This window comes from Andrographis paniculata, unplaced genomic scaffold (assembly GCF_009805555.1).
Source record: "Andrographis paniculata isolate CXL003 unplaced genomic scaffold, ASM980555v1 Contig62END, whole genome shotgun sequence".
Classification (NCBI taxonomy): domain Eukaryota; kingdom Viridiplantae; phylum Streptophyta; class Magnoliopsida; order Lamiales; family Acanthaceae; genus Andrographis; species Andrographis paniculata.
Genome location: NW_026137598.1, coordinates 7,747,361 through 7,765,440, shown reverse-complemented (window position 1 = coordinate 7,765,440; position 18,080 = coordinate 7,747,361). Strand labels below are relative to the sequence as shown.

General features: G+C 31.3%; 3 protein-coding genes across 4 annotated transcripts; 2 read left to right on the top strand and 1 right to left on the bottom strand.

Moving 5' to 3' along the window:
* Positions 1–239: 239 nt before the first annotated feature.
* Positions 240–3,468, bottom strand: LOC127261219 (uncharacterized). Of its 2 annotated transcripts, none has more exons than XM_051289465.1 (7): positions 3,302–3,468; positions 2,401–2,630; positions 2,232–2,287; positions 2,063–2,141; positions 1,841–1,979; positions 1,489–1,602; positions 240–798 (listed from the first exon to the last, which is right to left on the bottom strand). In XM_051289465.1, the coding sequence occupies exons 2-7, from the start codon at positions 2,568–2,570 to the stop codon at positions 607–609; spliced, it is 750 nt and encodes a 249-aa protein (XP_051145422.1). In that variant the 5' UTR covers positions 2,571–2,630; positions 3,302–3,468; the 3' UTR covers positions 240–606. The 2 variants fall into 2 exon arrangements, with proteins under 2 accessions (XP_051145422.1, XP_051145423.1); XM_051289466.1 differs by having other exon boundaries at positions 2,401–2,650; positions 3,302–3,467.
* A 4,971-nt stretch (positions 3,469–8,439) lies between these two features.
* On the top strand, positions 8,440–9,199 carry LOC127261307 (MLP-like protein 43). Its single transcript, XM_051289608.1, has 2 exons — positions 8,440–8,666; positions 8,752–9,199. Exons 1-2 carry the CDS (start codon positions 8,480–8,482, stop codon positions 9,042–9,044), a joined length of 480 nt encoding a protein of 159 aa, XP_051145565.1. The 5' UTR covers positions 8,440–8,479; the 3' UTR covers positions 9,045–9,199.
* A 1,484-nt stretch (positions 9,200–10,683) lies between these two features.
* Positions 10,684–17,947, top strand: LOC127260476 (MLP-like protein 34). Its single transcript, XM_051288208.1, has 4 exons — positions 10,684–10,992; positions 11,074–11,341; positions 17,044–17,249; positions 17,357–17,947. Exons 1-4 carry the CDS (start codon positions 10,806–10,808, stop codon positions 17,620–17,622), a joined length of 927 nt encoding a protein of 308 aa, XP_051144165.1. The 5' UTR covers positions 10,684–10,805; the 3' UTR covers positions 17,623–17,947.
* The last annotated feature ends 133 nt before the right edge of the window (positions 17,948–18,080 follow it).

The following is an 18,080-nucleotide window of genomic DNA, read 5'->3' as shown; positions in this document are numbered from 1 at the left end:
CAGCCAGGCTTTCTTACATTGTGGCAGAACCATGACAACCCCCACTTTTTTGTATGTATATGCATATATATATATATATATGCTTGTCTCGATCTTTTAATTTTACTGCTGCTGACGTTTCTAACGAGCAACCATATGGATTATACTTGCATAGCAACATAATTTATTGTCCCTTTGAATAAATTGTACACAGTACGCCTGAGTGAAATAAATAACCATCTGTTCATGTTACTTAACTCTTGCATCAAAACCATTCAGCTAAATAAAAGACAAGAACTGTTTGTTACATTATCAAGAAACACAACAATGACAATTTTCCATACAAACATTAAGGGCTAGTGAATCTGTAACAAATGGTACACAATATGAAGAAGAAATGGTTCTAACAACAATATACTCCAGCTCTCGTCGAGGTTCTGATCGCGCAAGAAAGAGCTTCCTAACCTTATTGATTTCGACCAATGGCAACATAGATTGACATGGATTACTTGTTCAAGGAGATTAAAATGGGATATATGCTTCTGACTGATTGACCCCAATTCTGTCTTATGTTGATTCATGGACATGTTTTTTCGGCAAATTGATGATAAACCGGAACAAACTTTGCTACTCCAATAGTTTGTTGCAAGTGCCAACTCCGACTGCAGCAGCTAGATGCCAACCTGCGTGTAGAAATGGGGTTTCAGGGAAAACATCATCTGCAATGAAAAGTGCACCGCCTACTAAAGATGACATCTGGTGAACACTATGAGCCATCCTCAGATTTGGTTCTTCAAGAGCTCTCTTTGCAAATTCTACCTGAATGAATTGCTCAAGATCATTTTTCTCAGATGAATTGTTATTCAAATTAAAAACAAATAAACTGCATTCAAATAGTAGTAAGATACAAACTTCTGAAATTAACTACTATAATTCAACTTAATCTACTAAATCCCCAACTTCATAACACAATCAAACAGAGCAACCATGAGTCTTGCCAGCAATCCCTTTGTAATAACTAATAACTGAATATGGTTGAATTCGTTTAATTCTGTCAGCAGTCAAAGAAACAGTAAAAAACATTTCCAACTCCTTTAAAAGGAGAAGAACGGAGACTATTGTGGAGAAGATCCATCAAAAACTAGTTGAAACAAATCTAACATTAAAAAGGTGTGTTTGTTTTGTTCTTTTTACAGACAGTTCAAAGAAAACCTAGTTTCTACAGTGAAGTATCCAGGGCTGTCTAATTCGGGTGTTGGCTGTTGTATACTTGTATTACAAAGGGCAGACTAGAAAACAGAAGAAAATAAAGAAATATATGTCACAACTGTATGTTCTCTACTTATGGTGCAAGCAAGTGCGATCAACTTTTACTGGAAGCAATTAATAATGAAAGAAATATGTTGTTCTAAATAAGGATTAAAACACAACACAATGCCATGAAAAAATGACAAAAAGAATACATCAAAATTATTATTCAATAAATTTGTATACATAAGGATGCACTACCTCCATCAACCCTGTATGAACTGCAGACACCATAAGTGGCTGTACTGGTAACATTAGGGCAGATGCAGTCATAAGCATCTTGGAGTTGTCATTCCGAAGAGCTCTGGACAGGCACTGTATAGAGGAAAGCATGGTTTAAGCCAAGAATGTTAAAACCAAAGTATAGGAATGCTAATGGATAGTTCAGAAAAATAAAGATGAATACCAATACCAATCATGTTTTTGCTTATAATGTATTTCCAAGTTCTGCTGTAATTAAAATCTCAGGATTCTGAGACTAGCTCCACATGTCATTGCAGATTTCTACAGACAGTGAAGCCCCTGACATGTAGAACTTAAATATTTTACTCACCACAGTTGCCATGGCAATCATTGTATAATCAGCCCATCTAAAATACTTCCTCAACTTCCCTCTTGAAACATGATACAAACTAGAGGCAATTCCTACTCCAATCAACGAATTTGCGTAGATTTTACAATTAAGATTTCTCCTGCATCAGTTAAATAATAAGGAATAAAGTGAAATTCTGAAGTTCACTTGTACAGGGCAATGTTGATGGATAATCATTAGTACCTTGGGGCCTGGATTCCAAGAGAAATAAAAGGAAGTGAAGTAAGCACATTAGCAACTCGTTCAACAAGGGTTTTATCACCTGGAAGCCAGTTCAACATCATCAATAATCTTAAGACCAAATTGGGGGGAAACAACAAAGAAGATGAAAAAATATAGCACACATAAATACCATTAACACAACAGTGGATGGGCTTTAGACAGGGAGGCATCTGTTGCCAAACTTTCCTGATAAAGAATATATATATCCTCATTAGACACGTTTGAAATAAAGAACAAACAAATTTGAGATAGGGGAAAAAGATCAACATCAAAAATAATAAATTGAGAATCAGACTCACTGGGGGATCAACCATTGCTTGCTCCCAACGGAAGAAGTTCCACCAGCTGAATGGTTGGGATCCTCATGTTGCTTTATGGTTCGGATTTCAAAGGGAGAATGTGGCAGCAAATGAACTCCATACATTCCACTCAAGGAGTTACTGGGCTTAAGTGCACCTTCCGGAGTCATTTGCTATTTGGCAATCAGTCACCCAAATTGGACTGATTGCCAGAAACAGTCACTGCAAGGCTACAATGCACAACAAATATCTAAGGTATCAAAAACTTGTGCCTCAGCACAAGCTGAAATAACATGAGGAAAGGACATGGTGCACTCAATGTAAATCACAAATGTTTAAACCATTGTAATAAAACATCTAGTTCAATATTCAGCTATATTTACAGCAATAACAAGCTGGCCGGGCCTATTGCTACAAAAAATCAAAATTACAGGGCAGTTCTTAATTAAAATATTTCAATTCCTCTAAACAAGACTTAGGCCTCTCTAAATGTTTGAGTTCAATTCTTGATATATAAATAACACAGTCATCCATTTCATAGATATCCCGAATAAATATTTATACAATAACCTACCCCGATAAAAAAGAACCTGTTTTTCGCACCTGATTTTTCAGTTTTCCTAATCTACAATCTGGAGTTAAGTTTAACCAATTTACTGGTTTCAATCAATCTTATCCAAGATACTATTAAACCAAAACTAATCAAAACAAACTAATTAACAAATTTCCATTTCCAGATTCGTTAAGACGCATTCCAATTTCACAACCAAGAAGACGATTCGCCATATATAACGTTCAATCAACCACTCAATAAACGGACTGGATATGATCACATGCCATCACAAGCAAGCAATGGGCATGGGCATTTCGAAGAAAAAATTGGAGAAAGAAATCAACTCACCGCCGCAGCTCCAGCCGAAGCGAAGAAATCACCACCAATACGAATGGAGAAGACCCCGTTTGTCGAAGAGTCCATATATAGGAGCGAAAATCATTCGGACTGAAATTTGTGGAAGATCCGAATACCAAGTGCGAATCTACACGGAAATTCGGCAAGCTCACGGCATATTCTCACCCATTTCGCCTCCTGTCCTTGTCATTCTAAATCGTTACCGAAAAAAAAAAAAAAAAAATGAGGTATTGGGCTTATTGGGCCGATCTGAAAAGCCCAACTTTAGAAAGTAAATAGTAGCCCATCATCAGTTATTACTTAAAACACTTTATTATTTCTAATCATAATTATATAATAAAAACATGTAAAACCACGTGGTAATCTTTGACCCAAATTCCCTTGGTCATTTATTATCTCTGTTAGCTATAGCTGTCATTCCCACAAGCTGTTGGTTGATAATAAACATAATACAAGTGGGTTTTCACTCTAAAAATTCAATGGACCTACTGCTAAAAGTAACTAGAAACTGAGATGACCCAGGGCAGGGATGGGGTGGGGTGGGGTGGGGAAATCACAGTACAAAAAGTCAAAGTCAAAGGCTTTGCTAGTTGCTACAGGTTAGATGTTTCTGCTCTACTTCTCTGACCACTCTCCCTTAAAACTAGAAAACAAATCCAAACTTTACTGAAATCAAACTCTGCAGGTATCTAGCCGGCTGTGGCGGGGCTAATCAATATTTAAGAAGAGAAAATTGAAAATTAATAGAATTTTAATATTAATTAATCATTTATTACAGCAGATGAGAAACCCTAATTTGTGTGTTGATGAATAGAGAGTGCAAGAAAAGGTTTTGAGGGCTCACATTTCAGAATTAGGGCCGGGCCATCCATTTTAATGTAAATTGAAAATGATGACTTGCTGCTGGTGTGATGTGTTGTGTTGTGTGTGTAAATTCCGCAGACAGCGGATATTAATAAAATGCTGGCACGACAGTGTTCTTTCTCTCTTTCTTTCTTTCAATCCAATTACCCAAGAGAGAGAGAGAGATCTTTTGTGTATGTTTCTTCCTCCAGACGCAAAACTACACCGTTTTGTTTGTATGCTGCAAATAGACGACCCACCGCAGTTGGTGAAGACCAGTTCTTGTTTGGTTTGCAAGTTAAATAATAAAACAAATCCTTTTTTAAAAAAAGGTACAAACTTCGAAGATTCAGATGGGAAAATTGTATAATATATATATATAAGATTAACATATACGTATAAGAAGGTTCCAGGAATCAAGGGTCAATTTCATGTGACGAGACCCTTGGGATAAGGGGAGATCTTTCACTTCCCCCCTCCTTCTCTCTCTCTATCTCTCTCTCTATATCTCTCTCTCTCTCTAAATCAGTTTCCTCTCTCTCTTATGCGGGGTAGAGAATTTTCCCTAGTGATAGATACTTAGATAATATGGGGTACTACTGTAGTCAGCGTCACTCATGAAGTGGATTGTGAAGTGAAGTGAAGTGAAGTGAAGGGTCCTCCTCATATTCCTCATTGATCATCGATCTCTCCAGCCAACACAATTTTCATGCAGTTTAGTTCATATTTATTTAGAAATTATTTAGCTCGGATCGTGTAGTGTCGTGTGAAAGCTTGGAGCTTTGGTTCTTCAGCAATTAATTAATATATTTAGTGTAGAGCGAGAAAAATGAGAAGGAAGAGAGGCAGGAGGGATGATAGAAGTTCCAGAAGAAGTGGTGTTTTCTGTGTCGGAATATTCTTGTTCCTCTTCATTCTCTCAGACCTGTCTTCGGCGGAGGAGACGACGACGGCCGGTAGTACTAAGCGGTGGTGGTCTCCGGCGAGAAAAGCAAGATTTTTCAGCTCTGCAACGACGTCATATCATGTTGCAGCAGTAGCAGTGTCGAGTTCGAGTTGTAGTCCTCCTCCTTCTTCATCGTCGAGCATTTTTGAAGAGGATAAGAGATTAGTGCACACAGGACCCAACCCTCTCCACAACTAAATCACAAAACAGAAAGGAAAGCTTTGCTACGATCAATTCTAATCAATAATGGCTGCTTACTGTGTATGTGTGTGTGTGTCTTAATTAATTGTTAGGTGGTTTCAGATCGAATTGGGAGTGTAAGTTCCTTTTGCTATCGCCTATCTGCCCCTCGATCCCTTCTGAATTAGAATTAATGGTAGCAAAGGCTTTTGCTTTTTTAGCATTTTCAGTCTATTGGTTTTAATGAGCAGTTATGGAGGAGGAAGACGATGAAGACGACGAAGCAGATAAGGAGCTGTAGCCTCTGAATCTCTTTTTTCCTGCTACTGCCACTGCACTACTCTTCCCTTTTCTTGATTTTTGTTTTTTTTTTTTTTTTAATTTTTTTTTTTTTAGTTTTCATCTGTACCTTCTGTTGAGCATTATTGTTCCTTTGTATTAATTGCTGTAGTTACTGCTGTTCATCTACTCAATCTTCTATTTTATTTTATTTTTTCTTATAGTTAAATTTATTTTTCTTGTAACCCTTGGGCAGCTCATCCAATAAACTGACACTGTGAACACTGTAAAATCATTGAGAAAGAAGCTTCTAATTTCTGACAAAAATATACAAAATGATAAAAACACAAACTTTAGGGGACAAATTTGTTAGTCCATTATTTACATTATTTGGCTGCTGCTAAAGTTCTCTTCTGTTCTGAATGTCTATATGTGATCTAAAGGCTACACTGTCAAGTTTGTTCATGAGGTTTCAGTCCTACTCAAAAGTGCCAAGTCAAATAAAATTCATTTATCTATTTTTACATATGTCTGCATTGAGATTAGGGTTTTTACTTTTTGACTTTTAGGTGGGGAGATATTTTTATGATATACTATTATTATATTTAATCCTAATAGATTCCACCAGCAGTCATAAATTTGGCCTGCAAGAATGAATTAATTTTTTTTTTGGACATACAATTCCACGAGGTGCAAATTGGCCAAGGCAGCCCATTTAAGTGTCTTCGAAAAGTAATTAATAGTGCATGTATAGAAAGAGCAATTAATTTCTGAAAATTCGTATATTTTGGGGAAGGTGTCTTTTGATAGTACTGCTGTCTAGATAAGCACACCATCATGTGGTCATTAATTTTGAAATAATTTAAATTGATTAATTAATTTAATTTAGTTTAGTTTTAGAATTTAACTACAAATATATATATATGTCTGTGTTTTGCTATTTTCTACAGCCGTCCGATCAAGCCATCCAGGGCAACGAAGCATGACACGTGGAGGAAAGAAGCATGCAATGATGCTTATGGAATGAGTTGGGAATATGCTTATTAAATTAATTTTCAATTATATTTAACATTGATAATTAATGAATGCTAATTTTGAGGAGAGCTGTCTGTTGTCTCGATGGAATGACACTTAAACAGAGTGGTAGTTATTAAATTTTAAACTGTAATAAGACACATTAATTGTACATTTGAAATGTTTCAAGACATCATATCATATGGTCTTTTATTGGATTCTGAGATTGACCTAACCATCGTAGAACCTATTCTAATAGTATGTTTTTTTATATATATTAATTAATTTATGTAATGCTTAAGACAAAATAAAATAAATTGAAGGAAATATAAATACTATATAATTAGTTCGAACATCTAATTCAGAATTAAATGAATTTAATGTATAAATGTGAGTGTCTGTTGTATATTTTTACTGTAATGTATTCCGTGCATTATGCTAAATTACATCAAATTTAAAAATTGAGTTTATATATTTCACAAGTTTTGAAGTTGCCTTGGAAAAGCATATATATAAAAAGACATGCATGATATATATATATATGTAAACTTTTTCCATGTTTTGCTGTTTCGATGCTGCTGAACAATATAAAAAAATATACAATCTCGATGTTCTCAAGGTGATTAATTGCACCTTAAATAAATAAATAAAATAAAGTATCCGTGGAAACTTCCTTTGGAATTGAAACTTTCAACTAATCCACAAAAGGCCACAAAGATTCTTGCAAACCATGCATATAAATGTTATATATATAAGGTACGTACGTAAGTGAGTAGCTAGGAGCAAGGGTAGAATTGGACCCATAATATATATATACATAATATAATTGATTGATGGATTCATTCATGTAGATAGCCAGCCAGCCAGGCTGCTGCTGGTTGGTACAATCTATTATAACACTTAATTAATAAATCAACCACCTATATTTATGTTATAATGAATGCCAATTAATTAATTTTGAATTCCAGGTCACATTCTGGACCCTAGCAAATATTCACGCAAACATTATTTGCACTTTGCAATCTATTTTATTTTATTTTATTACATACATTTGTTAATTTGTTCATCACAATATATATATATATATATACTTAGTTTCACACTACGGGCATTGGGTTGTTGGTGTGCATAATAGCTAGCTGCATTTAATTAATTTTGAAGATATATGGTGGTTTACTAGTATATGTATATCATGCATGCATGCATTCATGTCATATCGGTCCTAAATTGGAATGTTCAAATAATTCGATCCCCAATTAATTATGGTAAATTTTGTAATTTTGGATGAGTTAGGTGGTGGACCATCCTCGTAGCTACATATATATATATATATATATAGCCACTTAACGTGCACCAATATCAGAATTAAATTTCATGAAAACTCTGTATCTCTGTCTCTCTCTGTGTATTTCATCTGGACCACTTTCGATCACCATTTGTTGCCAAAACTAGAGGGTAAAATAAATACACAGTATAAAGGAAAACCCCAAAATCCACTCAGAATAATTAATGCATGCATGGGAGAATGACAATATATATATATATGTGTGTATGTAAATGAAATTAACAATGGGCCTAAATTGGGAGAGAGGAAGAAAAACAAAGTTAAGGTTACTACAAGGTTAGAGAAGAGCCCATTTTAGATCTGGGCCATGAATTTTTCTTTTTTATCTTTTTTATTTCTCAATGACAATTGATTCCTATTCTTTGGGGATAAGTAGGAAATTTTTTCCACGCCTGAAGAACATAGAATCTGAATATACTGAGAAACGATGACCCATTTGTATGATCAATCAATGTAAGAATCAATCCCCCATCAATTAAATGATGTCTTTATTCAAATATAAAAGGCGAACGCAAACGATCAAGAACAACATATATAGGAAAAACTAAATACTAATTGCAAAATGGCTCAAGTTCATAAGCTTGAGGTGGAAGCTGAGATCAAATCATGTCCAGACAAACTATTCGACGTCTACAAGAACAAAGCCTATCTCATGCCCCAAATTTGTCCCGACAAAATTCACAGCATTCAGGTGCTCGAAAGCGACGGCAAAAGCGTCGGCTCCGTTAGGCTCTGGACTTATGTGATGGGTAAGTAATTAATTAATGAAATTAGGGTTTCATAATTTTAATTTTATTACATAGATTCAATCTGTAATGAGAAATTAATGTGCAGGCGTCTCAGTGATTGCTAAGGACAGAATTGGTGCTGTGGACGAAGAGAGGAGGTCAATTACATTTGAGGTAGTGGGCGGAGATGTCACAAACTACTTTAATAATTTCAAGGCAACGTTAGAGGTTCTGATAAGTGATGATCAGAATAACAATAATCATAATTATAAAGTGAAGTGGAGACTTGAATATGAAAAGGCAAGTGAAGATGTGGCTGATCCACACTCTCATCTTCATTTTCTTCTCAATATTTCTGCACAGATTGATGATTATCTTTTCAAAAATCACACAGACTGATACACAGATGAATCTCTCTGTGGAGGGTTTTAATTTGATTTTCTGAATAATTAAATTGTTGCCTGATTGTCTTAATTGATTGCATGTTTTTAGCAAGTGTGTTATGTATTTGAATTCTGGGATATATGAGAATTCGTCTAATTAATTTGGGAATATATATATATATATGTATGTTAATGTCCATGCCTCTTAATATATAATTTGTGTCCAAACACATTTAATTTTCTTTTTTTGGTTCCAACGTCATCCAAACAAAAAAATATCCAGAATTTTTAAATTATTGCATTAACTTTCAGACAACTTTGGCCACCCATTTGGACTGTGATTGCGTGGCTAAATTATGTTCACCAATCAGCAGTACTGACAAGAACGCAAATAATGAATAAAGTTTTAAAATATTGTTAAAAACATTTCATATCTTTAATGTATCACATATCAATAATATTTTATCCTTTTATATATATAAATTGTCTCTATTTTAATTTTAGGATCTTTTCAATATGTTCCACGTCAATCAAAACTGTAGTCATGAAGCCTACTCTAATTAATTAAATCAAGCTTATAATATGATGAAATAAAATTATCTTCCCACTGAAATAAAATTAATTTTCTCCAACATTACATTCAAGCTTTGGTCATTCTTACAGCGATGGAGTGGTGGCGAAGGTGTTACGTTGTTATAGCTATCGTTATCGTTGTCGCGGTGGTGGTCTCCATCTTCATTAATTTTTAAAAGTGGTCCAAATGTTTTCATTTATTCATTAGGTACATGAATGCATGCGAAGCTAGGGTTCGTATAATTAATTGATGATTGTGAAATAAAATTGTTATCTTCATAAGAATATTAGTAATTCAAAATTGTAATAATTTTAATTTTATTCTTTTCCCATTTCAGGATATATTAAGGTTGATCTCATTATATAATTGTCTTTCTTTCAAATCAACGTTGCAACCCAATTCAAGTCATATGTTCATATTAAACATATTTATCATTAGTCACATTTTGAATTAGGTTTAGGTCTCACTTTTTTATCCAATCACTTCTTTTATTAATTTTTAATAATATATATAAATCATTATTTTACCTATCACATTTTTAGTATTATTAAAAAAAAAAAAAACTAAATTGCACATAACCTAGTTATGATTTCATTAAATTTGGCAAATCTTCTGTACTTCTAAAACTACATTAAATTCCCTCGTGATTTCATAAATTTGCGCCTAATTCTTCGACTGTCCTTATTTTGACTTAAATGAGCTAAAACTGCTAGACGAATTATATACCTCTTCTTCCAATGGCTATGAATTATTGCAGTGAGACGAGGATGACGATGACGACACTGATCATGTGATCCACGAACGTCGACTGCGACACTGATGCCCAACAATTCAATAATAATATTGCTGTTAGGTTGCATCATTTTTTTTTTCTTCTATAATTCATTAAAGCTAATTAATAATTGGAACCCACCCGACCCACAACTCATGACTTTAGTTTGTGTTGCAATTCTTCAAAATTAATATTATAAAAAAAAAAGACGTTAGAACATGCATAGCTGTCATCTAATAACTAACTTAAGTAAGGAGAATATAGCTACAACAAAAATCAAAGTACGTACGTACACAATAATATTAAATTATACATATAATATTGTAAAAGAAGTGAATTTCTTCCACCTCAGCTCCTTCTATATATATGAATCAACCACAAGTCCCAGGCTGATCAATATATATCTCAGTCTGATCGAGCTCAAGAGAGAGATGGGTCTGAAAGGGAAGCTGATTGCAGAAAAAGAGATCAAATGCCATGGCGATGTCTTCCACGAGCTCTTCAGACACAAACCACACGATATTTCCAATATTACCCCTCATCATTACCACGGCTGCGACGTCCATCACGACCACGCTGGAGTCGTCGGAAGTACCCGTACCAGGGAATATACTCACGGTATACATACAGATATATATATATATATATATCGAATTCAGTTTTAATTATTAATGGAGTAATTAAATTTGTACTGTGCAGATGGGAAGAAGAAGAGCATGAAAATTGTGCTTGAAGAGATAGATGAGGAGAAGAAGCTGCTGAAGTTCAAGGCTGTGGAGGGAGACATTCTGGAGCTGTACAAGGAATACAGTGTCAGCATTCATGTCGACACTGAGGGGGATGTTCATGTCGTTATTTGGACAATAGACTACGTCAAGGCTGCCGAAGATGTCGTCGATCCCGTTTCTTATCTGCAGCTCGCCATCAATATTATCCAGGGAATTGAAGATCACCATGCCAACGCCGAGTAATATATATACTATATATATATATATACACACGTGCGTGCGTATATACATGCACGTGTGCCTAGGCTATATTACTATATAATACTAGTATGTATGCATATGTATAAATATGTGTGTGTTTAATTTGTTTGTGTTGATTAATTGCTGTTCTGAAGTTTGATCGATTCTCTAACATGATGTTTGTCTGTCCATCGTGTCATTTTATGGATGATGAATATTAAGATTTGTAAGATACAATTAAATATATATATATATATGTGTGTGTGTAATTGTTGTTCTCTTGTATATATGTTGTATTGAAATCTTATTTCATTTCTCTTCTGCCTAATCTTTAAATTTAATTGTAAATATAGGGTTTGTTCGTTTTCTTTATTTGACATAAAACTTGTATCTACTTGGAGATTCATTAAGACAGAGACGAGAGAAGAACTGATCTGGGGCTGTCGAAAAGCTAGAAGAGAGGAGAGAATTGTTGTTCGTCATTAGAATGAAGGGGAGGCCTTTATATAGGCGTCTCTGTTCCCCCAAAATGGCAGGGGATTAATTACGATCATAATTACGACATTAATTATCGATGTAATGAAATATAATTCAAATTTTCCGTTTGAAGCAGTCGTAATTTATTCTACTTACAAACTTTTCGTTTGTGACGATCGTAATTTATTCTAATTTCAAACCTTCCGTTTGAAAAGATTGTAATTTATTCTAATTTCAAACCTTCCGTTTGGGATTATAATAAATTTGTGCAACGGATAATATTTTATCCAAATAATATTGCGACTTAGGCCATATACCCGGGTTTAATTTGGGGTTGCACAAATTGGTTTGTCTCGTGACAAACAAAATAGCCAAAATATTAACCAGACCCCATACACAATAAATAATATTTCTTTCTTTCTTTCAAATTAATTATATTAATTTGGTACACCGGTCCGTCGCATTTTCACTCACAAAATAATCGATTGTAAATAACCGATTATCCAACAATAAATTGTACAACATATGATTTTATATAACACATTATGATGTTGCCTAACGGTTGATTAGATCAAATAAGCATTGTATCCAAATCATATATTCCTTCAATCATCCTATTTTATTTTCACTTTCATTTTTATGATGCCAAAAAAATATTCTTATTTTTATTTTTAATACCCTCATATTAAAATGTGTGTAAAAAAAGCTAAGCATACAATTAAACAACGGAAAAAGCACTACAAACACATACACATAATATATATATATAATGCTATATTTGTCACTTCTAAAATATATATTTATTTTTGGCAACAAAATATCCCTCCATCTTACAAGTGGTGTTTTGTTGGCTGTTGGTAGCAATCAAGAAATAATAGCATTTAATTAAGAAGTTGATAGAAAGTAAAATATAAAAAGACTAAAATGCGCTTATTTTTATTTTTACAACGATTTTAAAAAGTAACTCATAGTAATAATTATGAATAGTTTAAAAAAATATGAATAATTGTTTTGTATTGTAGGTTGGGCCGGGCCGGTCATGGCTTAAAGTTAAATCCGAGACCGGATCATATTAGGAACTCTAGTAGGCCGGGCCGAAAGTATTAAAGTTAGTTGGACCGGTCTGCTAATGTTTCAAGTCGGATTTTCTTGACATGAGCTAATCTTGGATGATTATTTACTAGACACTGGTCTGAGATATATGATAAGTTGAAATTTAGGTTATGTTTAAACAGAGATTTTTTAAATTTTGAAATTTTAGAATAGTGAAAATTTTAATATTTAATTTTATTTTATTAAAAATAATTTAAAGTAAAAAATAAAAATAAAATCACATATCAAACACACTAAAATGCGTTGATGAGGACGCAGCAGTGGCCCACGTTCAATACTACATTGTGTTTGATTGAATTTACGTCTAATCAAATAATGTACTTCAAAACCCCGACCTTTCACGTCTTCTGACAGAATTGATTCGCTTAGTGTGATTTGTCTTGTCAAATTAAATTTGCAGAATATTAAATTCGATCAGAGTTTACCCATTACATACTTTCGAATAGCAGCTATGAACGTTTACATTATAAAAAAATAAATAAAATAATGTAGTATTACTCCCGATCAACATAATAATAATAATAATAATAATAATAATAATAATAATGTAGTATTCGTCTCATTGAAAAATTGTCATTTACAATAAAAGGTTACTGTTTATTTTTTGCAAGTAAATTTTTTAATATTAATATTATATTGAGTTGTTTAATATTATTATGTTAGGTACACGGTACAATTATTAAATTAAAAAATAATAATCTATTTTCGGATGAATAAAAATAAAAAATAATAATATTTCAGTGAGACGGGGAAAATATTATTTTTCTTTCAAATTAATAGTTTATTTTATTTTCACCTAAATTTTAGAATATTAGTGTTTTATCAATAATAGCATAATATAATGATACAGAGACGATTTTATGCGTAAACTCATTTGATTTTTAGTGGTATATTTTATAATATTGTGTAAAATGTAAAAATATATTTTATTTAAATAAAAATAAAATAAAATTACTTTAAAAAATAAATACATTGACGGTGAACATAATAAAATTTTGCTTTAATAATATCAAATTTCAATTTATTATACTCCATAAATATGTGATTAAATTGATTAGTCACTATAATCACCAAATAAACATGCCCTTAGATATTAAGCCTATTTGTAATATTCAGGGTGTGTTTGTTATATTTTGGTTCGAAAGAATATTTTTTTTTATATGAATTATAAAAAATTGTGTAGTTAATATAAGAATAATATTAAATGTATATAATATATTATTTTTTAAAAAAATATATATATATGTTACACAATTTTGGATAAAAAAAATAAAACCATCTTTACTGAAATGTTATTTAATTTATTTTCATGCGTTGGATAGATCCACCTCAATCCAATCCAAGTCTATCTTTATTTTATCTTTTATTTTTTACTTTTCAAAAGTAATAATGTCCTACAGTAGATCACCTGCTCTCATGTCATATAATTATAAACGTCCCGACAAAATCATTGAAAGTTACATATTTGGTGTGTTGTGCGTGTTCCTCTTATAATTATTGAAATAGGACTAGTATTTTATATTTTTAAAACTTAATATTAATAAGTGTAAGAATTTTAAATTAGATAAAATTTAATTATTACTTTAAAAAAAAAAAGAGAAAAAAAGAAGTCCAATATACAAACTCATATCCCATAGGGGTGTGTTTGTTCGTTGGATTTGATTTTTTTGGTTTAGATTTTTTATGTATAAAATTTTGATTTTGGATAATTATTTGATGTAATATAAATGAATATTAATATAATAGTTTGAATATTAGATTAATTTTTAATATAATATAAAAATAAAAGATAATTATTTAATTTGATATTTTTTTATAAATAAATAAATAAATAATATAAGTATTGTGATAAATTCTCAAAAAAAAAAACAGCCTACATATTTTAACAAATATTTTTCACATAGTATATACATCTTAAGTTTTTTTTGTTTTGTTTTTGTTTTAAATCAATTTTCCTAATGTTTAATATGTATGGTCTTTAATAATTTTTTATATATATAAAGTATTGTATCAAAATATTATTTAAATTAAAATTTAAATAAAAAAATCAATTAAAAACACAAATCAAGCAAACCTAATAAGTTTATTCAAGTGTGATATTTATTAATTTTCTCTTGCATCACTGCTTAAGTTATATTTTAATTAAATAGACAGTATTTTTATATTTTATCTACTTTTTGAGAAATGAATTAAAATATCTAAATACAATTCCTTTTGAAAGTAAAAATAGAAACTAATCGATTGATCATTATGTTTACTTGTATTTGGTTTCAATTCTTATTACGAATCATTACATACAAACAAAAGCACCAAATAAAAATTCAAATAAACAAAACAAATATGTTTTAGAAATAAATGTGAAATGTAAATTTAGGGGACGTTTGGTTCAAGGATTTAATGGGATTTTATGGGATTTGAATTTTAAAATCCCATGAAATTCATGTTTGGTTAAAAAAAAAGAAAAAAAAAAGGGGTGGAATTTAAAATAATGCGATTTGAAAAAGGGTCTAAAATCCTACAAATAAGAGATTTTTTTTTGTATGGGAATACCCTGTTACTTTTAAATCCCATTCTTGAAATTTTAATTTTTACATTTATATCCTCTTATAAAAAAAATAATAGTATTATATTTATATAAACAATTAAATAATTTTAAAATTAATTATTATTTGAATTATATATTTAATTAAATTTATATTATTTTTTATTGTACAATATTTTTTAAATAAATTAATAAATCCATTTTTTAAATTATTATTTATTATAAATTTTATTTGAATTATAAAGTTATAGGGACGACTATAAGTCAGGTTTAGTCGGAACTGATATTCATCCCAAATATATATTGTTAAATCCGAGATTCAAATTGGATCCGATTATACTAGATCTGACTGAGATTATACCCGGTAAGACTTGATGGATCCGAAAAATCTATTTTTTACAATTTTTAAATTTTAATTTAAAATTACACATGTACCAGATCCAATATATATTAAAATTTATGTATTTTATTAGAAAAATATTATAATAAAATAATGAATACGTTAAACTCAAAAAATATTTTTAATATAAGTATATTATTCGAAATTATTTCTTCGTATGTATGGTTGATATATTATTATTATTATATTACTCTGATCATGACCCGAATCCATGCTTAATACTCAAATAATTGGACTCAACTTCAAATAAATAGGTCAGGCTCGGTAGGGTCTCGAGTTTACGCGAATCTATTATCGTTTTATAAAATTATTGATATATTTTCAATTTATATTAATAATGAATTAGAGGTTTAATTTGTCAAAATAAATAAAATTCATAAGATGACAATTATGTCATTTAGAATATAAAAAATCCAAATTCAAGAAATATAAATCCCACCACATTTTAACAACCAAACATAATATGAGATTTCAAATCCTAAATATAATAAATCTCATCACATATAAATCCTACTGTAAAATTTCAATCCCACCAAAAAAATCCAAACAGCCCCTTAAAGTCTAATATAAAATAAAATAATATGCTTTATTAGTTGAAACAATCATAAAAGAAATACAATACTATATGCCATTTCAAAAAAATATAATTAATTATTATTCATAGCTTAAATTGCATAAAGCATATTATTAGTTAATATATCATTTTTTTTTATAATATGAAAATTCGCAATTACTCTTCTACTATACTCTTAGTAAATTTATGTTTGCATATAAATATTATTGCTACTAATATAAGACATGCACAAAACACAATTAACCAAACCCTAAATATATTACTGTGAAAAAATAGGAACAAATTAAGAAATAGTCACCCCATACTATGCCAGCTGCTAAATTAATTAAATATCATCCACCAAAGAATTTGTATTTCTTATTTTTCGAGATAACATTATTGTCTTGGTATTATATACCATTATTGTTATCAATAATTGATTTAATGATATGTCCATATTATTATTATTATTATTTAATGGATCGGAATGAATAGTGAAGGAGAAGGTGTAGATGGATTCTATAAATGATGGCTCGGGAAGTTCTTGAACTCATCAATTCATCAATATATATTTCTTTGTTTAATAGTATATACATATTGTTGTTCGAAGTTTGTGAAAAAAAAAAAAAAAAGGGATGGGTCTGAAAGGGAAGCTGGTGGCAGAAAAAGAGATCAGATGCCATGGCGATATCTTCCACGATCTGTTCAAACACAAGCCACATGAAATTTCCAAGATTACCCCTGATCATGTTCATAGCTGCGATGTCCACGAAGGGCAATTTGGGACTGTCGGATCTGTTCTGTCCTGGGATTTCACTAACGGTATGGTATATTCTAATATAATTAATTAATTAATAATTTCCATCCATCCATCATCCAAATTCAAAGTTGAATTCGATCTGTCTGAAAATTAACAAAAAGATAAATAGATGGGAAGAAGGAGAGCCTGAAAGTGGTGATTGGAGAGATAGATGAGGAGAAGAAGTTGGTGAAGTTCAATGTTGCTGAGGGAGAGATTCTGGAGAAGTACAAAGAGTTTGTTTCCGCCATTCATGTCGACACGAAAGGGGATGATCATGTCGTCACTTGGACCTTACAGTACGAGAAGGTAAGAGAAGACGTTCCAGACCCCATTTCCTATTTGGAACTCGCCATTAACATCATCAAAGACATCGAAGCTCACCACGCCACCTGATAAACTCATCACATATATATATACACACATATACATACATTCACATATATATATCTGTGTGTGTATGTGTGTTGTGCTTGTGATGATTGAATTTGAATTTGGATGCATGTAAGAATAAGCGAATAATATATATATTTATATATATATATATCGAACGCTTCGGCGTTGTTGTGAGTTTGTACAATAAATCAAGGTGTGGTTTTAAGGTTTCCTAATTAACTATCTAATAATGTTTTGTGATATATTTGGTTCAATTGGCATCTACTTTGATTGTAATTAAAATTTAAATAATTATATTACAATCGAATGGATGGATGGTTGTGTATGTGGTCGTGATTAGTGGGGATCTCTTGGAGGCATACATTTAAAACTTTCAATTTTGTTAACCAAAAATGGAAATTGCATGTGCAGTGGACTTTCCAAAAGTGGCTACTGAAGGAAATATGTATTTGTATCGT